Here is a 23,971-nt window from a genome sequence, read left to right as displayed (position 1 = left end):
GCCTGACAATGATGGGACATGCTGTGAATGATGTCATCAATCTCAGGTTGAAGCAATAATTACCATTCTTCCTACAGAGCTGCTCACAAGTCTTGGAGAATGGTCGGTGGATGCTGATGTGATGCAAGCTGTCTTCCTAGTGCATCCCTGACATGCGACCAGACCACACCATGTGTGCAATATCTTCTGTTTCCAAAAAAACATCAACCACACATGATCTATTAGGCTGAGCAATATCATCCATCAATACGAAGTCCAGGCCCACAGCATCTTGCAACAACCGCGCATGAGAAGATCTCCACATGGTACCTGACAGCAGTTAAATCTTGATTCACAAGTGCAATTTCATGAAGAGTGTTCGAGTGGTCAACATAATCCCTATCCACAGCACTAGGGATCCTCCTCAATATCGGTCTCTTTCCACAATGTTTGGGTCCCGAAATCATGTTCCACGTGGCCTCCAGATGTGAATCTGTTGAGAATAACTCTCCAGACCAAATCGGTACTCATTTGTGAAAAAACATTGGTCCACCATTCGACCTTCCAGGTGGCATATTGACGGCTCCACACTAAACATTCCCTTCTGTGACGACATGCAAGAGGTAAAGATACAGCAGCTCTCCAACAATTCTGTTTGCCTTGCTACAAAACGTCCAGGGAATGCTGCAAGGTCAGATGCCAGTTGCATTGCAGTACTAAGGTGGCACTGTCACGCCCTTACAACCAAATAACGGTTCACTCTTTCTGATGTCACACGTGGTCAGCCCTGCCCTGGTCTCCTGGATACAGTTTCAGTCTCTATAAACTGTCACCTCATCCACATCAGTTTGCTACTGTCCTGCTTCCATTCTTCTTCACCACAGAGTCTGGTAGGCGTCTTCCATGTGCCATACTGCACTGTCTGTGACAGTTTACACAGCGATTGTGGATATGGGACTACCGTATTTACTCGAATCTAAGCCGCACCTGAAAAATGAGACTTGAAATCAAGGAAAAAAATTTTTCCCGAATCTAAGCCGCACCTGAAATTTGAGACTCGAAATTCAAGGTGAAAGAAAAGTTTTAGGCTGCATCACCAAATCGAAACAAAGTTGGTCCATTGTAACATGAGACACAATTTAGGTCGAATGAATGCGAAACAGCTACAGTAGTTTGGTTCGAGTCGTAAGCTTAGCAGTTAAGCTTTACCAGGTAGCCATTGCTATGCGTCAGGCGCTCCGTCCGTATTTATACGGGTACCCTTCCTTTTTCACGTGCTTTGTGTGGTTTGAATTGATTGCTTATTTTTCTTTGATCTGCTAAGTGCCGTTCTCTTTGTTATAGATGTTTACGTCACTCTAAGCTGAAAATGCATTACTGTGCTGTGTCATGCATTGTTTGTCGCATTCTGATAATGAGTGTTTACAATCTGTCGCCGCTCGCGGCATGACTTGTTTTGTGCGCGCTACCGCAGCTAACAATAAGAAAAAAGAGAGGAATTGTCTCATTAGCAAAACAATGGCAAGAGACTGCTATTTGTTGTTACTTACACTGCTGATTTCTTTGATAATGATCAACAAGAACCAAATAATAGACTGTGTATGGTAGAAGATGTTCTGAACAAGAGTTTAGCGAAAAATTTTCTCCGTTTGAAAATCTTTGCGGATGCCTCTTTAGTACATTACATTCTGCACAGATATTAGAGTCATCTTAGATTTAAAAATCTAGTCAATTGCCGTGCTTCATTTCTGACTGTATCACTATTACGCATAAGAATAATATGAATATAAACATGACATGATATGTATATTCTTCCGTGTTTACTGTTGTCTCACTCTAGTTTTGTAGTTTATTAGGCAGACAGGATTTAAATGAGATAGCAGCAAACACAAAAGAATACATGGCAAAATGTTTATATTCATATTATTCTTATGATGAAAAGAATACTGCATGTGATAACAATTCATAAAAAGTTCCTATTAGCAACCATCTCTTCTCACAGGTAGGGAAAAATTCAGAACGTAGAGTTGGCCATATTGACAAACATCCCAAACAGCCTTGCCAGTTGGATTTTCATAGTACATTGAAATGATGCTACATTCAAAGATGAACAATACGGAATTTGTATTTACTTCATTGGATAATGTACAAAAATGCAGTGGTCGAAACTTGGGGCGGAGAAACAAGCTCGTCTTCCACCTTTTTTTTTTTTTTTTTTTTTTTTTTTAACTGACGCAGAGGTTTTGGCGCCAGTATTTATCTTTGTGCCTGCAAAGCATGCCTGTGTAGCGCTACATATATTCGACGGCAGAAGTTAGTTTTGGCGGCACCTACCAACATTTTTTTTTCAGAACTTCCGCTTACTTTGCACTCAATTCTAAGCCACAGGCGGTTTTTTGGATTACAAAAACCGGAAGAAAAGTGCGGCTTAGATTCGAGTAAATATGGTACCTTGGAAACAGTACCCCACTTGAAAAGTACCTTAACGTCATTGCTGGCATGTTTGTCCGTTGATCGGAATGCAATCTTCCCTGCAGAACACGATGGTAATAAAATCTGTTGACAGTTTGTATGATTTTACTGTGAATCAATCACAGGATGAGGAAATAGCAGCTTGTTGCTTTAATTTCGGCCAGCAGTATATTTTATAGAACAGCCTACAATTTGATGAGAAATTGTGTTGAGACTGACCTGAGATCAAGCACAGAGAGGGGAGGACAAGTGCACGAGCGGAGAGCCGAGGCACCGGCCCAGGAACACCCTTGCAGTGACAGTTCTCGTAGCTGCGGGAGCCTCGCGATGAGCCACGCAAGATGCCGTTTTGCTGGTGGCGGTGTGGTCCAGTCGAGGTGCAATGCCTCAGGTTGCCGGCGTACGATTCCCGCCAGAAGTACACCTGAGAGATGCCGCCTCGATAAGTCGGTACGCCTCCACAGCAGAGGGTCGATGGATGCTCTGGACCACGCTCGACATACCGAGGCACACCGACCGAGATCCTCCACAGACAGAAACCTTAAATACAGAGAAAAATCTATAGTGTGTCATCAAAATGACTGCTACTTAAGAAATGTTATCTTTTTAACATTATTGAAAGAAAACTGCATTACAAAATCTGTTTCAATAAAAATGAAAGATGTTTTGTGTTCCTTTCTCTCTCTTAATCATTGTTGGTCTTTGTAATGTGGTAATCCCATCCTTTGCTTTAAATGTTCAGAAATGTAAAACTGTGCACTTCACAAACATAAAAATATATACTGCTAGGAAAAAATGCACCACCCCCCACAGATGTGTTCAGTGGCGCCAGATTATAATATGTGGATATCAAGTGGTTATAGTGTTAAATCATTCACATCTCACAGTCATTTGCAATCGTGGTGAGAAGTTGCAGCATTAGAAAATTGCAGCGAAATGCAGGAAGATCTGCAGCGGATAGGCTCTTGGTGCGGGGAGTGACAACTGACCCTTAACATAGACAAATGTAATGTATTGCGAATACATAGAAAGAAGGATCCTTTATTGTATGATTATATGATAGCGGAACAAACACTGGTAGCAGTTACTTCTGTAAAATATTTGGGAGTATGCGTACGGAACGATTTGAAGTGGAATGATCATATAAAATTAATTGTTGGTAAGGCGGGTGCCAGATTCAGATTCATTGGGAGACTCCTTAGAAAATGTAGTCCATCAACAAAGGAGGTGGCTTACAAAACGCTCGTTCGACCTATACTTGAGTATTGCTCATCAGTGTGGGATCCGTACCAGGTCGGGTTGACAGAGGAGATAGAGAAGATCCAAAGAAGAGCGGTGCGTTTCGTCACAGAGTTATTTGGTAAGTGTGATAGCGTTACGGAGATGTTTAGCAAACTCAAGTGGCAGACTCTGCAAGAGAGGTGCTCTGCATTGCGGTGTAGCTTGCTGTCCAGGTTTCGAGAGGGTGCGTTTCTGGATGAGGTATCGAATATATTGCTTCCCCCTACTTATACCTCCCGAGGAGATCACAAATATAAAATTAGAGAGATTCGAGCACGCACGGAGGCTTTCCAGCAGTCGTTCTTCCCGCGAACCATACGCGACTGGAACAGGAAAGGGAGGTAAGGGCAGTGGCACGTAAAGTGCCCTCCGCCACACACCATTGGGTGGCTTGCAGAGTATAAATGTAGATGTAGATGTAGACATGGTGCTGGAGGCTTGCCAGTGCACTCTCTTGTTTTGACCCTGCAGGCAGTAATTTTGCTAAGTTTTGAGGTGAACAGTGTTTGCAACATTCATTCTAGTGTACAACCATGCCTCACAAATGAGTATATACTCTTATTGAACATCTTCAGCCATCTGAACGGAGTTGCATTGTGGGCTCATGGGAAGCTGGATGGACAACGGCAGATTGCTGCACATGCTTGGCATTTGGTATCGGTGGTGTGTTGCTGTTTTCGGCAGTAGTCTGTGGCACATTCCCACAACTATGGACCAGTTTCTGGATATCTACACAATAACAGATGCATATCAAGATCAATACATTGCGTGCGCAGCAATGGCTAAATGAACATTATCCAGGGAAGAGATCCGAGCATATATTGCACTTTACGTGTCATCAAGGATCACTGGGAATCATCTGCTTGCACAGCACAAAGATCACGTGAGCCTCTGGCCAGGCTACCACTTACACCAAGACAACACGAAGCACGGCTACTCCAGTGCCATGAAAGATTTGACTGGAGACTGGAAAGGCATTCTGTTGCCTTCAGTGATGAGAGCAAGTTCTGTCTGTATGTGAGTAACAAACATACACTCCAGTGGTGCAGACCTGGTGAGCTGCTTATTCCAGAGTGCATCTGCTCACGACACACAGGTCTCACCACAGACTTCATCGAGTGGGGACTATCAGTTACAACTTGCTGTCACATTTGGTGTTTCTGTAGGATAAAGCAATCAGTGCCCACTACATTGCACATGTTTATTCACATGCTACTGTCCTTTCTTCAACAGGGAGATGATGTGCTTTTTCAGCAGGACAATACACGCCCACATACATCTGTGTCACAACGTACTCTTCATGGTGTACAACAACTGCCAAGGCCAGCAAGATCACCATATCTCTCACTAAATAAACAAGTGATGGACATGGTGAAGTGGGAACTTACTCATTCTCCAAAGCCTGCAAAAACCATTGCCGAACTCCAACAAAAGGTGCAAAATGCCTGGGACAATCTGTTGGTGCCTCTATGATTATTTACATGCGAGAACACACGGCTGCGTCGCCACCAGAGAGGGGTTACACTGTGTACTGATACAAATGTTTGAGCACCCTTTACTGTGAAATGCGCATTTCATTTGATCTGGATTTGTTATCATACACTCCTACAATGATGAACTGCCAGTCACATCACTTGTTAATAAAATGACCTTGTCCTTGGGGATTTTGCATTTTTATTTTCCGGCTGTGTAGTATCCTATGACAACAACATCAATGAGCTGCCACTAAAATCAATCAGCTCATAAAAAGACCTGAATGTTGACAGTTAGTGGAAATATGACACGGAATGATCATGTAGGTTCAACTGTATGTAGACTACCTTTGTTGGTAGGATACTGTGAAAATAAGATTAGTCTACAGAAGAGATTGCTTGCAGAACACTCATGGACCCCATCCTAGGATATTGTTCAAATGTGTCTGTGTATGTGTGGATGGATATGTGTGTGTGTGCGAGTGTATACCTGTCCTTTTTTCCCCCTAAGGTAAGTCTTTCCGCTCCCGGGATTGGAATGACTCCTTACCCTCTCCCTTAAAACCCATATCCTTTTGTCTTTCCTTCTCCTTCCCTCTTTCCTGACGAGGCAACCATTGGTTGCGAAAGCTAGAATTTTGTGTGTATGTTTGTGTTTGTTTGTGTGTCTATCGACCTGCTAGCGCTTTTGTTTGGTAAGTTTCATCATCTTTCTTTTTAGATATATTTTTCCCACGTGGAATGTTTCCCTCTATTTTTATATATATATATATATATATATATATATATATATATATATATATATATATATATATATATATATATATAGTTTGTTCACAAAGAGAGGAATGAGAGCTCCCTGTTTCGGATCGGCAAAAGTCAGTCAACTTCAGCCTGCACATATGTTACAGAAATGACATAAGCCTGCACTGGCGGATGCTTGAAGACAGATGTCAGTTATTCCACGAAGGCCTTCTTACAAAGCTTCCAGAAACAGAATTACGTGAGGAATCGAGAAATATATATATACATATAGTTTGTTCACAAAGAGAAGAATGAGAGCTCCCTCTTTCGGATCGGCAAAAGTCTGTCAACTTCAGCCTGCACATGTTTTCATGTTTTGTGTCCAGCACAGCCAACCTCAATGGTTTACTCCAAAACCTTCTATATGTAGCCAATACAAGGTGACTGTCGTACAGTGTTGCGCTGTGATACAAATCAGTATACTTCTTGATGAGCTGATGAGAAGAACAGTGATGTGCCCAGGAGCCCTGTGAGAAAACTCAGAATTTTTGCAAAGATAATCTCGGTCCAACAATGATTGTAAACTGCCTTCCCCTTTGCCTGAATTACTTTGAAATTGTCATTTTGTTTGTGTTTATTTATTGTAGAAGCTCCTGGTACTATTTCCCTTACAAAGAGAGGTCCCCAGAGTGGCGGCAACTTTTTGAAACCGCACATGTGGCAGAGTTAATTACGGTTCCAGGTATTATATTACACCTTCAAATCATTTACCTTTTGTGGGCCTCTGTTTCTGAGTAATCAACAACAATGAATTTTCTGTTATTCACTTAATGACTGAAGCTGCAATAACATTGATTTCTGAACCCCCTCTCTAGCTTAGAGTTTGTTAGTTGGCTGGTATGCTCAAGGTAATGGAACTAATCCTGAGCCACATGTGAACTTTTTTTTACATCTTCATAGAAATTACTTATTATTTTTATTCAATTAATTGTGGCTGCACTGTGAATATGATTCTCCCAAATCTTCCTCCAAAGGCAGTACTGTGATGGATAATACTCCAAATGTAACAGACAAGTGGACAGACACAGTATGATACCTAAGTGAGGAAGTTGTAATTACTGTAAAAGAGGTGTCTTGCCTGCAATTAGAACATGAGGAGGCAGGCTCTATTTTCTTTAATTCAAGAACACAGACCTGTTAAAAAGTCATGTAGTCAACCGAAATGTCTGAAGATATAGGCCACGAGGTTGTCTACTTGCTGTCATATAGCTGTGATGGAAGTACAGTACAGTTGGCACAGTCAAAAGTGAAAAAGTTGTTTAGGGCGTACAACATTTCATGGGAAATGCCCAATGACAACAATACCCTTAAGACTGCCAGTGGATCCCTTACGTGAGTAATTGCTGACAACTGGGAAGGGTACTGCAGATAGATCCACCAAGAGGAAGAAGACTACTGGATGTGTGATGGATTCGTTGAACTCCCCAAGAGACAAAATCATTACTGATACTGCACAATCAATAAGATAGCAGCGACAATGATAATGCATTATGCAGAAATGAGGAATACAATGAGACTGATTCTAGGTGACTAATGTGTGCTTACAACTAATTGTTACATATGTTAATAAATGATCAAAATTTTAATAATTCTTTGTATTGCCGCAGTGTAAGTTTTACTATTTGTTCTTTTGAATTTTGAACTGTCGATGAGAACTGATATGGAATTAGTAGCAACAAGCACCAACATTCAACAGGAAAATATCAATTTCGATTCCTCGAAGCCTCTAAACTCTTTTTATACCCCTGTCTCAGTTTTTACTTACATAGACACACAATACATAGCAGTGGCCAGAAGATGGTACTATCAATGCTGCTTGGAGCATAAACTGATGTGTCAGTCCAAATGTAGTGCCAGCACTGTCTAAAGTAAGCATGGCTAGTTCCCCCCACACTGTCCCTCACCCCTCTGCAGCCGAAATGCCAGCAGGCGGTGAGCAGAGCTCGCTTCCTCTGCTCCCCGCACACTGGTCAGAACTCGTTCATCTCCTTGTGAACAGATTATACCACAGCCACCTGGATAATTCTCCAGTAGGGACTGCAAGATATAATCAGACATTTCAGTGCACTGCATTTAATAAGTGAAACAGGTACAAAAACTCTAATATGTTGTACAATGGAAAGTAACCCATCACGCACTCTACAGTGGTTTACAGTGTAGGGATGTGGATGAAATGCAGCAATTATCTCTTTTACATCATCTGCTATGACAAGTTTACTTTCATAGTGTGAATGCAAATACTTGGTGCTAAAAATACTGAGCTGTGGGAGTCAGCTGAGAGCTCATGAATGCGGTTTTGGGGTCTCGTGGACTCAAAAAAATTGTTCAAATGGCTCTGAGCACTATGGGACTTAACATCTATGGTCATCAGTCCCCTAGAACTTAGAACTACTTAAACCTAACTAACCTAAGGACATCACACAACACCCAGTCATCATGAGGCAGAGAAAATCCCTGACCCCGCCGGGAATCAAACCCGGGAACCCGGGCGCGGGAAGCGAGACCGCTACCGCACGACCACGAGCTGCGGACTCTCGTGTGGACTCACATCACTGCTGTTGTCAGATTGAAAGGAAGTGTCACAAACTACTAGAACATGTTGTTCATGAAGCTATTACTAAACTGCACACCACACTGCACCTACCATAGTTCTACTGCCTTAACCTTTACACTGGGAACTGGGAAGTTTCTGAAAGTTATGAGAGAGCTACTGGCAGATTTAAACAGTGAGTTTGGACCACATAGAACTTTAAAAAAATCTCTTTATTTCAGTGCAGCAAGCCATTTTAATATTTTCAGGTAGTATCAAGGATAAGATAACATGCTTCACAGCGTTCCACTGCCAATTTCTCTGTCTTGATCTATCTACTGACCCCCGATGCTGACTTCATTTTATTTTCTGCAAGCTGTTATTCACTTTTGCAAATGAAGTAGCTGCTAGTTGCTAAAGTTCATATGTTTTAGTAATTTTCAGGAAACACAATGCTGTTTCATATCTCATAAATTGTTAATTGTTATATCAGATTTGTGCTTGTGTGAAAGTTTGTATGTTTTCTACTTCAGAAGAAGGCTTTTTGACCAAAAGTTAAAATGTATAGCATTCTCCGCCTATATACGAATGAGCGTCTTCTCTATATGGTGAATAGCAGACTATCCTTTTCATAATATTGTTCTTAACTGTCGTACACTTTTTAAAAACAAAAACAAAATACTATAATTAACAAACAGCTTTTATCACATACCTGAAAACTTGTACAAGTGCAGCTGGATCTAATATAGGGTTCGTAATAGGTGCAACGTGGGGTGGTGGCGGCGTTGGTCGAACTACGTGGGTAGGTTTGCGTAACTGCTTTGTGGAGTTGGCCGACAGTTGATGGGCAAGCTGTGTGCGAAGGGCGAGCTTTCGCGGTTCAGAGGAGGCCGAAAGAGGGGATGGAGGTGGGACGGATCGCGAAGGGGGCGGTTGATCCGCTCCATCTGATGTTGAACCCCGTCCTCCTCCTCCTCCTCCTCCACCACCACCATCACCACCACCACCGCCGCCGCCGCCTCCTGCATCTTGCGGTTCACCTTCTGAGGGAGACTGTTGAGGTTTCCCTCCTGTCTCAGGTCCTCCTTCCCTTTTATCATTTTTCTCTTGTTGGTGCCCGTCACCATTTAATGACTCTTCCTGCAAGAAAATATTACACTAAATGTCACATTACTTACAAGCACAGTCAGACTGAGCCACATGAGCTCAAATACCAAATTGTACAACTTCATTACCCCTAATCTCTGCAAATTGCACAGACTGAGAATAAATTAGGGGAAAACTTATCTTTATATTACTAACAGTTTTACTTACTTACCTCATGGTTCCTCTCAACCCACCAACATTACCCCATCTTAACTTTGCCCAGTGGAACACAACCACACATTTCACAATATTCCTAAAATTGAATGAATACAAAATTGCAGCAGTTTTCTATACAAATTTTAAATAAGGATGTTTATCTATATCAGTGATCAAACATTTTTGTGCTTTTACTACCATTTAATTCCAGCACGTTTTCATGAAAAATAAGTAAGTGGCTGCAGAAATGGTAATTCAATCATATAGTCTGTATTAGAACAAGAAATTCAATAAAAACTCTCTGGAGAAAAGTAGGATATATTTTTAAAGTAGCAAACATTAACAACACAATAAAACCCCGTTGTCTGTGTGTGCGTGTGTGTGTGTGTGTGTGTGTGTGTGTGTGTGTGCGCATGTACATGAACAAGTGTGCTACTAGCAACAATCTTGGTCAGGTTCTTTATCAGACTCTAGGTCCACTGTTGACAAGAAGTATTGAGATTCATAAGTCAACTAATTTATTCACTATCTTCCCCAAGTACATAAAACAATATTGCATGCAAAGAGGCACGCATACAAAAAACCAAGGGGAAGAATATTCATCAACTCCAAAATAAGCTGCTTTGACATTCACCTACAGCAAGCACTGTACTAAAAGCATTATGTGGTGACAGTTCTGTAGATTCTTTCACCACCCTACATAGACCTCATATCTGACAGTGAAGAATGCCAAGGGACTGTATTAGTTGTGAGCAGATAAATGAGGATTCACCACTTTCTATAAATGACTCAAATTCTCTCTCTCTCCCTCTCTCTCTCTCTCTGTTACACGGCACACCAACCAGCTGTTCTTCCTCCTGGTACCTGACATGGCATCCTAAATGTGGGAACATTTTCTCCTTCTGACAAGAGGCCTGAGGTGTTGACTACTGCAGACAAGATCCAGAGTCAGCAGGGACCACTTTACCTGCTGGGACTGGAGCTGATCTTCCTGCAAAGTCTGGACTGAAGAGACTGGCTGACACTAAGGGTCTCAATGTGATATGGGTGATAGAAACTCTCAAGGAAATAGCAGTCAGGTCAGGAAGGGAGATCAGTGTGGACTCACTACATTTGCTGAGGGGATTTCTTGTGACATATGGACAAGACGCTATTGGTAGCTGCAAAATGCAATGGAAGAAGCAGGTTGCAAATGGTTCACGTTTACACCCAAGATACTTGTCACTGGGATTCAGAGCCCATCCTTCGCTCATCTTTGTGGCCACCTTAAATGGTGACGACTGCTACTCACAAACACAAGGTAAAAACATAGCTTACAAGTTGCAGTGTCATAATTGGGACACACTGCCGTTCTCAGGTTTTCAAATGCTCCGTCAGTTCTGTGATGATCTGGAATACCGATTTCTTAGCCTGTACTATCAGGTGAATAATTTTTCATTCCCCTTGACTAGGGCGGGAGTGCATTACACACATGAAGCAACTTCTCTTGTAGCAGAATTCGAGATAATTCAGCAGAAGATAAGCACGAAACATGAATCAAATTTAGTATTCGGATGTTTCTATAACACACCAGCATCAAGGATTGGAGCACTAGGAAGTGTGGAAAACACCATGTATAAATTTTCTGATTGCGCATCAGTGATAGTGCAGATGAGATTCTGCCAGCTATAGACTGGGAGATACACAAGTTCAGAAATAGAGGAAACAAAAACGATTCTTGTGATTTTCTACATATATTATGAATATTATCTGAACAGTTGGATCACAAACTCATTCACAAGGGAGAAAAATATTATACCTGCTTACAACATACTTTCTCAAACTTCTTGATTCAGTCAGTGTAGGGATGGAATCAGTGATTATAAAGCTATTTACCACACCACGGACCACTCAAACTTATACAAAAGGAAGGTAGGAAGGTATATACACTCCTGGAAATGGAAAAAAGAACACATTGACACCGGTGTGTCAGACCCACCATACTTGCTCCGGACACTGCGAGAGGGCTGTGCAAGCAATGATCACACGCACGGCACGGCACGGCACAGCGGACACACCAGGAACCGCGGTGATGGCCGTCGAATGGCGCTAGCTGCGCAGCATTTGTGCACCGCCGCCGTCAGTGTCAGGCAGTTTTCCGTGGCATACGGAGCTCCATCGCAGTCTTTAACACTGGTAGCATGCCGCGACAGTGTGGACGTGAACCGTATGTGCAGTTGACGGACTTTGAGCGAGGGCGTATAGTGGGCATGCGGGAGGCCGGGTGGACGTACCGCCGAATTGCTCAACACGTGGGGCGTGAGGTCTCCACAGTACATCGATGTTGTCGCCAGTGGTCGGCGGAAGGTGCACGTGCCCGTCGACCTGGGACCGGACCGCAGCGACGTACGGATGCACGCCAAGACCGTAGGATCCTACGCAGTGCCGTAGGGGACCGCACCGCCACTTCCCAGCAAATTAGGGACACTGTTGCTCCTGGGGTATCGGCGAGGACCATTTGCAACCGTCTCCATGAAGCTGGGCTACGGTCCCGCACACCGTTAGGCCGTCTTCTGCTCACGCCCCAACATCGTGCAGCCCGCCTCCAGTGGTGTCGCGACAGGCGTGAATGGAGGGACGAATGGAGACGTGTCGTCTTCAGCGATGAGAGTCGCTTCTGCCTTGGTGCCAATGATGGTCGTATGCGTGTTTGGCGCCGTGCAGGTGAGCGCCACAATCAGGACTGCATACGACCGAGGCACACAGGGCCAACACCCGGCATCATGGTGTGGGGAGCGATCTCCTACACTGACCGTACACCACTGGTGATCGTCAAGGGGACACTGAATAGTGCACGGTACATCCAAACCGTCATCGAACCCATCGTTCTACCATTCCTAGACCGGCAAGGGAACTTGCTGTTCCAGCAGGACAATGCATGTCCGCATGTATCCCGTGCCACCCAACGTGCTCTAGAAGGTGTAAGTCAACTACCCTGGCCAGCAAGATCTCCGGATCTGTCCCCCATTGAGCATGTTTGGGACTGGATGAAGCGTCGTCTCACGCGGTCTGCACGTCCAGCACGAACGCTGGTCCAACTGAGGCGCCAGGTGGAAATGGCATGGCAAGCCGTTCCACAGGACTACATCCAGCATATCTACGATCGTCTTCATTGGAGAATAGCAGCCTGCATTGCTGCAAAAGGTGGATATACACTGTACTAGTGCCGACATTGTGCATGCTCTGTTGCCTATGTCTATGTGCCTGTGGTTCTGTCAGTGTGATCATGTGATGTATCTGACCCCAGGAATGTGTCAATAAAGTTTCCCCTTCCTGGGACAATGAATTCACGGTGTTCGTATTTCAATTTCCAGGAGTGTATGTTTAACCAGGGTGACGAGAAACTAACTCGAAACTACCTCAGACATCAATAGCAAACATCTGTCTCTAAGGAGGAGTTATGGACAATTGCAGCTTAATGTGGAAATTAGATCAAGAAGCAACTATACTAGGCATGAAACTCATGCAGAACAATACAGATACCTAGCACCTGATGATTACTAGGCCTAAAATCAAATGTGATTTCACTTGATCATTTTTAACTTTGGAGGAACTTGGTTCATTTTGAGCTACACCTAGAATATAAACAGCATGTCGTAAAAAAAGAATGTTACGTCAGTTGGGTGACAGTCAGTCTGTCAAAAGCGACATGTCGGGGAATCCGCACCAGCTCCACACGGAAGCCCAGGAACCAGCCCATAAAAACCATCCTAATAAAGGGCCTAACTCTCCACAGACAAGCGGGTTCAGCTGTTGGACACTAGAAAAAACCGTGTGCTGCTGGCCCTGAGGAACTACATAGTGCTGCAAAAGTGTTTGTGCAGTGATACTGAAACCAGCATCTGAGCTGGTCAGATCTGTCCACTGTCGAGTCCACGTCACCCAAATACAAGTGCTTTGTGTCAGCAACAGTCCTCTCCTCATACCGGACAAGTTGCTGTAACGAATGTTTGTGTGTTACATCTGCCAAACATTTCTGCTGGTAGTGTGTGACTGTAACTCCATAAAAGAGATGAGGTAGTCTACATACAACTTTTATTCATGCAGTTAGCTAAAGACCTCAGATACAAACAGGGGTCAGCAACTCAAATCACTAACCACATCATTTAATCGCAGGTCTGTTGTGCTCGTACCATCTCTCCTACCTCCTCTGACAAGTCACTACCGAGGAAGCTTTACCTCTTATCACACATTTTCTGTCGGACCACACCATTTATACATCGATTAGATAGTCATCAAACAACTTAATCAATGAAAGCCATGCAGTCTTTCCTGTGGGTTAATTGTGGCCTAAAGAACTCTTGGGTAGTAGAGAATCTCAAGGTATATGGCCTGATGCTTCAAGTGGCTGTACTAGTGAGCCCCCCATTTTAATTTCAATATCTGGCTTCTATTACACTAAAGGTGTTTCACTATTCATGTAACAAGTATTCTCTTCCACTCAGCTTCTACCAACAATAATTGGGCTCCAACAATCTTAATTATTACCCTGACATTAGGAAGGATTTGTAGAACTCAACACCAATCATCTAGACTTCTTTTCACTAATGTAATCCAAACTATTCCAATGGTAGTGAAAAAACAACATTAAGTTTCTCATATATGTCTTTACAAAAAAAAAATCTCATTCCAATACATTTTTCACAACAGTACAGCATAAGTTACACAATGTAGCCACCACATTTATCTAATGTTTTGGGATGATGTTTACAACAGTTAAAAGCAGGAGCTGGATTGTACATATTATAAAAGTATTTGTGACATTGTTTAAATTTTCTTTGAAACAAGTCAAAACACTTGACTGTAATCAGCCAAGTATTAAAACATACAAAGTGACAATTTCATCTCATATAACAAGAAGCACTATCATTACAGGTCAATCTCCTCAAGCTCCAAAAGTTATTTTGTAGTACTCTTGTAATTTTCTCTCTTTTATCTGCTACTGTGACAGACTTTTTCTTTCATAACTCTAAATATGAAGCTCACAATCAGTCTCTAACTTCAGTATCTATTTATAACTGGTATAAAGTCACTGTCATGAAATTAATATTTTTTTAAAAGGATTATATTTAAAACATTGCTTTGTTGTAATTTTATAGATTTTATTTTAAATAGAGCCAAAACTGTTTATGGATTTAGATCAGTTAATTCAGTCATTCTCAGATGTATTCTTTGTCATAGGTCTCATTCATTAGAATGGTATTTCAACAGTCTAATGACATCATACACAACAAAAATGCATAAGAATGACTTAATAAATTGAAGATAAACTCTTAAAATCAGTTTAATGTACTTTATGGGTACTGTAGGTCACTGTGGCTGTATTTTGATTGACTGCAAATAAAGGTAACAGTGACCAGACACTTATGATATATTTTTTTTACTTCCACTAATTAGTTTTCAAACCTTTTCGGGCTCACCTTCAAATGGGATAAGCAAAAGTTACAGTCATAATTGCAATATAATGCTGGATATTGGTTTGCGGCGTATGCCCCTGAGTCGCTGACTATCATAAATAAAGTCAATACTTTTAATAATCTGCTAGAAGTAACTTCATAGCCAACAGAATTCCCACTTTCTAGTGACAAAATTAGTTTTGTAATCTCCTGACAGGTTAGCCTTTTGAAGCTGTCTGTTATGATGAATGCAATATCTGCTGAAGTAAATTTAATGCAATGGTATTTATTGATTTATTAACAATGCAATGTTTGCTGCTACTATCAAACGATAGCTAAATTTTTATCTTCTCTCTCTGCTTTGTCTTTTCTCACTGTTCTTCCTGTATTTTTCCTCTGCAGTCTGAACCTAACTGGTTAGTATACTGTACTGTTAACATTTGAACATCATTGTCACACTGACTATTACTTTTACATCTACATCACCAATAGTAGCTGTCTCTCGAACCAAATCACCAATGGCTGTTGCAGTATGTTCTTCAATCCTTGATGGGAATTTTATGATGGGAAACAATCTAAAGCCAAACAAGTACTACTTCACCAATGCTATCTGACAGAAAATCAGTACTAAAGCTTCGAAAACAGAGATTCGCAAATTAAGTTTACATAACCGTATTAAAACCATCTAGCTGCTTTATGAAGCTTAAGATATTTATTTCTGGTAGCCTTAAAATGGCTTATACTACTAAATTGTTACTTTCCTGATTCACTATTAAATAACTGAAGCCTGCATTCTGTTAACTCTTGGTTGGAAGGGGGAAAATAAAAAGTTTCCCACATGGATCACACACACATTCCCAACATTTTCTTCCATTCCTAATAATGTATAAAGATGTATTAGAGGGAGAGGGGGGAGGGGGAGGGGGAGAGGGAGGGAAGGAAGGAGGAGCTGAATAGATTAGTTTGGCATATCACATGACTGCTCAGTTATCAGATCTTGCAAAGCCAAGTGCTAGATAGGAACCACACAATATTAGTGCATTTGATCAAGGCCAGATTATAGGTGCCCAACATCTGGGACAGCACTAGGCTTTTCTTGTACTACCATCAACAGACTGTATTGTGAGTTTCTTGATTCAAAAAACTGCACAAGGGCTGTAAGCTGTGGGCAACAACAAATCAACAGGTTTTGCTATGAAAAATTATGGATTATAATTGTGGATAAATGGGCAACAGCACCACAGATCACTAATAATCCAGTTCTAGGACAACTGGTGGCTAGCCAAATTGTCTGGAAAAACCTCCTTGCTATGGTGTATATAATCCACTGTCCCAAACATCCACCTCTGCTCACTGTACACCGCAAAAGAAGACATTATCATGGGTATTGACATTACCACAGGTGTTTTTGTTTGCACATGGAACACTTCTCAGGCAGTTTGTGGAAATATTCTCTTATGGCAGAAGTGTATATGGGTTGAATAAGGTCCCCGTTACATCTGTCATTATGTCTCGTAGGCGAACAACACAGAAATCTATTGTATTGTATGATCATTTACATCTTTTTATTTGGCTACAGCATCCACCTTACAGGTAAACTGTTAATTCAGCAAGACAATGCACCACCACTTTATTACCCTCAAATTGTCTTGTAATGATTTAAAGAACATTCCATGGACACGAGGGTGCTTGTCGCATCCCCCAAATCACCTGACCTCAATGCTACTGAGCACATCTGGAATGCTATTGCAGTGAAATTTGTCCAGCCATTCCTCTCAGGCTTTGGGACATATTAAAATCAAACAATGGAAAATCCAGGATGGAATGTAACAATATTATGAAAAGGAAAGTTGCTACTCACCATATAGCAGAGATGCTGAGTCCCAGAGAGGCACAACAAAAAGACTGTCACAAATAAAGCTTTTGGCCAGTAAGGTCTTCGTCAAAAATAATTGATAGACACACATACACACACTCACATAAACACAACTCACACACACAACTGCAGTCTCAGGCAACTGAAACCATACTCAGTGTGGTTTCAGTTGCCTGAGGCTGCAGTCATGTGTGTGAGTTGTGTTTGGGGAGTGTGTGTGTATGTGTGTCTGTCATCTATTTTTGATGAAGGCCTTATTGGCCAAAAAACTTTTTGTTGTCCCTATTTGTGACTCAGCCTCTCTGCTATTTGAGACTGGTTAACTTTTTGTAGATACGTATGGTCTCCTGACATTTTGTGTGTCCTGTGGAATCCAAGTAACATTTCACGGGGGGGGGGGGGGGGGGGGGGGGGGGGGGGGGGGTCAAATAGGGGCAGAGGGAGCCCCACACCACTAGGTAGCTGTGCCAATTCAACTACTCATGCTTGCATAAAATGTGACTGTCACTATTCTTCTCTGAACTACTTGTGACTGCATACAATGTGAATGTCACTATCCCTCTCTGAAAGAAAGGGAGACTATAGAAGCACTACCTCTATTAATGAAAATACCTCTATTAATGAAAATTCCTCTATTACAAGAAAAGCTAAGACAGAAGAGACCAAATGCCTACTTACTCTCAGTCTATGAGAGAGTGTATTTTGTTCAAAAACAAAACTATAAATGAGTAAGTTAACAAGCCAATGACTTTGCTAATTCTTTCACTGCTCCTGATGAGTTAACTACAGTCAGATGCTTTCAGTAAACCCCCTAATGTTATAACATGACTGGGATACGAACTGTTATTTAAATGTTCACTGCTAACGTCTGTACAATGCTGTATGCCTTCCGTGCAAAATCACAATGGATGGCTGTAGTAGCTAACCAGTGCTTTACCAATTACTCCAATGTAGTGCAGCTGAAAGCTAGAGAGTGGATTGTGTTTTGTATAATATGTTACTACAACTGTTCATATATTAGTGTTTGTGATGATCATCATGAAGTGCAATCAAAGGAAAGTTGTCGGGAGGTAAGTTAGAGCAGAAAGTATACAGCTGAGGAGATCTTCTCTGCTAATGGATGTTGACTTAGAGTTTTCTTCCAATTCTGATGTCAAAATGTCTTCTTGTATTGTGCACTGAGTCTTCTTCTGAATAATATCACACAAAGAAATATAACAAAATAAAAATTTTACTTAAATGTTCAATTTTGTTTCAGTCTTACAATAATGCAGCTTTACGGCGTCTTTCAATAATATGCTTTGTTACATGATCTATCCAGTTTGTGATTAAAACAGGGAAGAGTGAGTGGTGAACATAAGACAGTCCAAATATTACATGGAGAACGCTCACAAAACAAATTATTGTGTTGAATAAGGGTGCATGTATAAAATAATAGAGCCCCTGCTGGTGAACACTGCTGTTTTACATACTGGACCTCACGCTTGGAATGTACTACTGGAAAGTAGGTAATGGAAGGATTAAACGTAATACAGTAAATTTCTGCAGCTTCGGCAATAAAGCAAACAACACATTTCATCAATATTGTCTATGGCTGCAGGGGAGAAACTGTAACAGATGGGAGCACTGTATCAATCCCTGAAATGTAATTAGATAACCAAATTAATAAATGCATTCTTCACAAGCAGCACATATTAAGGTTTGAGTTCTGGTCTGACATGCATGTGGTATTACCACGTTCTGGATCTCAATGGACAGGTAGTTTTTACAGGTTCAGCTGCTGGTAAGAAACTAAAATCATCACCATTGATTAAAATTAATTATAGCATATTATGAAAATTAATTTAATGAAATGAGGGAATCTCTTTCCATTCAAAACTGATTTTCTTTGCTTTTCCAGACTTGCCACGTGCAGTCACAGAACATCATCTACATTCTGTCTCCTCATTCATGTCTCGGCAACTAGCTCATTCTTTTCAGCCACCCTTAATAATTACACTTCCTCTTACGTGTATGGAACATACATGTTCCAAAGGTAATAATTGTATTTCCTATTAATGATACTTGGAATTAATGCTTCTGAAGGTCAGTACGAAGGACCCATTCTGCCTCATCCTGAATTTCACTCTACCTTTTGTACATTTCTCTCACCACAGGAGTTACTTAACTTCTGTATTCTGGAAACTGTCTCATGTTCTCATTTAATTTCTTCTAGACATTACCTGATGCCAACACTTCTTCCTAGTCTTTCAGTTATTTACATTAATATATGGGACCTCCACTTTGTTGCACTTCATATTACACTGAGTTTTTACCTGTACAATTTTTTCAACACAAATACCCTATAATCATTTACATTCCAGCAATTAATATGTTGTTCTTAGTTTCACAAGATTATCATCAAAACATAAAGTCAACATGCTCTTAAATTTCAGAAGTATATTGTGATAGTATTATTTAATGATATGACAAATGGCTACCAATTTCTTGTTTTAAGAAATTATGGTTTGTAATGCATCAACATGTCAGAACACATGATAATGACTGATACTTTGCTGTGCCATCACAATCACAGAACTGTTCGAGATATGCAAAAATGTTGTGACCAATAGATATTACTGAGCGGGTTAAAAGAAAAGAGTTTTCTATATCACATAGAATTCTTTTTCCCACTTCAATCTGCTACAATACTTTTCTAGTTCACCGTCTCCTCGTACACACTCCCTCTGAGCTATAGCATTAAAACATTTAGACAAAAAGTATGGCATAGAGAACAATTTACTACAGGCCATATTGGTTTCAGAAGGAAAGCTTCCTGTGCCGCGGTGTAGTATTTGAGCGCACACAACTAGATATGTATCCAAATCTGGCATGTAGTTTAATCTGGCATGTAGTTTAATCTGTCATTATTAATTCCTACACATACTCCAACACAGGTATTAACCCCCACCCTCTCCCCAGTTTTGGAGTTATCCGTCATCCAGTGCCTGAGTTCTTGTCTCTCATATCTTCTCTCAGAGGTTATTGTTCTGCACTCTAACCTCTATGGGTCTCTTAAATGCATAATACTGCTCTGCAGATATTTACAAAAGAAGGAAATGCAAAAAAAGTGCAGAAAATACACAAATACAGCAATATAAGTCACTTAGGAATGAAATAAACAAGAAATGCATGGTGGACCAGGGGATCAAGTAGAAGAGTCAGAGCTCAGCACACCTTTACAAGACATGTAGTCAAATAAGTCAGATGGGATACATAACATCACTTCGGCATTTCTGTAAGTAGCAAACAAATAACTAGACAAGTTATGGTGTAGAACCTACAGACTGAACACATACCCTCTGACTTTTGGAAAAAGTTCATCCACACAAACCTGAAAACAGGAAGGGCAGATAAATGTGACAACTACTGTTGCAAAATCAGCTTAAACAGTTCAGTCATCCTTGTTGCTAACAACAATAAAATACAGAAGAGTGGAAAAGCAGATTGTGGGTGTATTACATGAGAACAAGTTTGGCTTCAAGAACAGTAAAGGCACCAGGAAGGCAGTTCTGACATTGCACTTGATAATGCAAGCAAGACACAAAAATTGATGAACATTTGTAGGATTTTTTGAACTAGAAAAAGCATTTGACAATGTAAAATGGTGCAAGATGTTTTAAATGACCAGATAAATTGCTATAAGCTATAGGAAAAGATCGGTAATACACAATACGTGCAAGAACCAAGAGATAAATATGACTGGAAGACCAATAAAGTAGCAGTTAGATTGAAAATGTTGAGAGGCAGTAATACAGTCGTTTTTACCTACTGTTCATTTTGTACATCACAGAAGCAATGATGTAAATAAATTAAATGCTTAGGACTAGCACTAAAATTCAAGTTGAAAGGGTATCCACAACTAAGATTTGCTGCTGATGACAGTGCTATCCTCAGTGAAAGCAAGGAAGAATTACAGGACTGGTAATGAGGAGCACCAGAAATAAGATTAGCAATTACGCTAACATAAAAATTGGGGATTGGGGAGCACACTGTAGAAAGTAGAGGAATTTTGTGACATTGGAAGCAAAATAACACACGAAGAAGGGAAACATGTAAGCAGATCTGAACACACAAAACGAGCATCCTTTGCTAAAAGAAGTCTACTAGCCTCAAATGCAAGCACTAATCCGAGGAAAAAATTCTGAAGGCTTGTACATGGAACATACCATGGCCTGGAAGTGAAACGTGGACCGAGAGCAAAACCAGAAAAAATGAGAATCTAAGTGTTTGAGAAATGGAGCCATAATAAATGAGGACAATTAATGCAGAATCGATCAAAGAAGGAATCTGTGGAAAACACTGATGAGAAGAAAGAAGAGGATGATAGAGGCTTGTGTTATATCAGGGAATAATTTCCAGGGAACTAGAGAGAGGCATAAAGGGCAGGAACTGTATGGGAAGATCGATATTGGAATACATCCAAAAAATAATTGGGTGTAATTAAACAACGGAAAGGCCATAGTGGAATATCAACAACGTTATGAAAAGGGTAGATTGCTACCCGCTGTAAAGTTGACACATTTAGTTGCAGACAGGCACAATGAGAAGACTGTTGCACATCAGCTTTTGGCCAAAGCCTTCTTCAGAAAAGAAAATGCATACACATTCACACAAATAGGCAAATCTCATACACCCTTGACAATTATCTCCAGCCACTATGGCCAGAATGCAACTCTTGCATTGAACAAAAGCAGCTATCCTGAATGGGGGTGATGAAGTGGGAGGGATTGCTATCCCTGCTGTGTGTGGGGGGAGAGAAGATCACTGTCTGGTAGAGCATGCAGGGCTAGATGGCAGCAAGACAAGACTGCCAGGTGTAGCACTGGGAGGTTGTGGGAGAGGAAAACAGGGAGTGGAAGAGGGGAGGAGCAGAGAAGAGGAAAGACCAGTGAGGGTGAGGGGATGTGAATTGGGAGGGGGTGACAGAACAAGAGGTAGGTGGTGGTGGAACTGTTGGGTGGATAGTGTGGGATCCGTAGGTTACCACAGGTTGAGGCCGGAATATTTTCAGGAGCAGAGGATGTGCTTAAAGAATACATCTGCAGTTCAGAAAAGCTGGTGATTGAGGGAGGATTCAGATGGCCTGGGTTATGAAGCAGCCATTGAAATGAATGTAATGTTCAGCTGCATGTTGTACCACAGGGTGGTCCGCTTTGTTCTTGGCCACAATTTGATAGTGGACATTCATCCTGGTGGACAGCTGGTTGGTAGTCACAATATATTACGTTCTGCAATCACTGCAGCAGACCTGGAATATGACACAGCTGCTTTCACATGTGGCCCTGGCTCTGATGGTATAGGATAAATCTGTGACAGGACTGGAACTGGAATAGGAAGCGCTAGATGGGTGGACTGGGCTTGTGAGCCTAGAAACTGTTAGGCACGGAGTGGAAGTCAGCATTACGGGCAGTTTGTGCCAAGCGTATAGAAAACAAATCTGGCTCACCACTGGCATCATTGGAGAGACAGTGTGACCTTACCCTCCTGTAAGCTTAACATCAAAAGTGACAATTTCTTTAATCACACTATACGCTACACATTTTTTTTCCACAAAGTAAGGCATTTGTGAAACACATTTGGTAGTAACTGCACCATATGCCCCATACAGTTTCAGTAAGGCACCAAATGTAGTCTTTTCTGTCTCCGTATTCTATCTTATTTCAGTTTGACAAAACCATTACACCATCTAACACAAAATATTTCTAATAATCAAGTAATATTGATGTTTATAGTCCCATTAATTATGTTCTTGTTCTTCTTCCTTTACAGCAATCAGTTCATTTCAATCTAACTTTTGTTTCCCTTAGTAACTCTGGGTCATTCAGTCTTTCAAACCATCAACACCAGGCCTTTTTCACATGCACTGCTGGATGAAGGCCTTTGACATACATTATAGCATTCAGCTACATTCAGTCAATTTATTTAAGACTGAAAATGACACATAGATCACTGCTAAAAAAGAACATCTGTTTTGTCTTACACCCACTTTTAGGTCTAGCACTTTATCAACATTTTTGTAATAAAACGTGCAATTCACAGTAGGAATAGAAAAGCAACTGGAATCACTCAATAGAGGAAAGTCCACTGGACCTGACGGGATACCAATTCGATTCTACACAGAGTACGCGAAAGAACTTGCCCCCCTTCTAACAGCCGTGTACCGCAAGTCTCTAGAGGAACGGAGGGTTCCAAACGATTGGAAAAGAGCGCAAATAGTCCCAGTCTTCAAGAAGGGTCGTCGAGCAGATGCGCAAAACTATAGACCTATATCTCTTACGTCGATCTCTTGTAGAATTTTAGAACATGTTTTTTGCTCGCGTATCATGTCATTTTTGGAAACCCAGAATCTACTATGTAGGAATCAACATGGATTCCGGAAACAGCGATCGTGTGAGACCCAACTCGCCTTATTTGTTCATGAGACCCAGAAAATATTAGATACAGGCTCCCAGGTAGATGCTATTTTTCTTGACTTCCGGAAGGCGTTCGATACAGTTCCGCACTGTCGCCTGATAAACAAAGTAAGAGCCTACGGAATATCAGACCAGCTGTGTGGCTGGATTGAAGAGTTTTTAGCAAACAGAACACAGCATGTTGTTATCAATGGAGAGACGTCTACAGACGTTAAAGTAACCTCTGGTGTGCCACAGGGGAGTGTTATGGGACCATTGCTTTTCACAATATATGTAAATGACTTAGTAGATAGTGTCGGAAGTTCCATGCGGCTTTTCGCGGATGATGCTGTAGTATACAGAGAAGTTGCAGCATTAGAAAATTG

The 23,971-nt window shown here is 41.3% G+C and overlaps 1 protein-coding gene across 1 annotated transcript in view; it reads right to left on the bottom strand.

Annotated features, from left to right (window-relative positions):
* Nucleotides 1–23,971, bottom strand: part of LOC124712097 (jmjC domain-containing histone demethylation protein 1) — a 126,208-nt gene that overhangs the window by 22,276 nt on the left and 79,961 nt on the right. The window contains exons 13-15 of the mRNA XM_047242394.1: nt 9,546–9,678; nt 9,251–9,515; nt 2,671–2,991 (exon numbers count right to left, since the gene is read on the bottom strand). Coding sequence (XP_047098350.1) covers nt 2,671–2,991; nt 9,251–9,515; nt 9,546–9,678 — 719 coding nt within the window. The remainder of the gene's footprint in view (nt 1–2,670; nt 2,992–9,250; nt 9,516–9,545; nt 9,679–23,971) is intronic.

This window comes from Schistocerca piceifrons, chromosome 8, assembly GCF_021461385.2.
Source record: "Schistocerca piceifrons isolate TAMUIC-IGC-003096 chromosome 8, iqSchPice1.1, whole genome shotgun sequence".
Taxonomy (NCBI): Eukaryota; Metazoa; Arthropoda; class Insecta; order Orthoptera; family Acrididae; genus Schistocerca; species Schistocerca piceifrons.
This window is presented reverse-complemented; position numbering and strand designations above follow the sequence as displayed.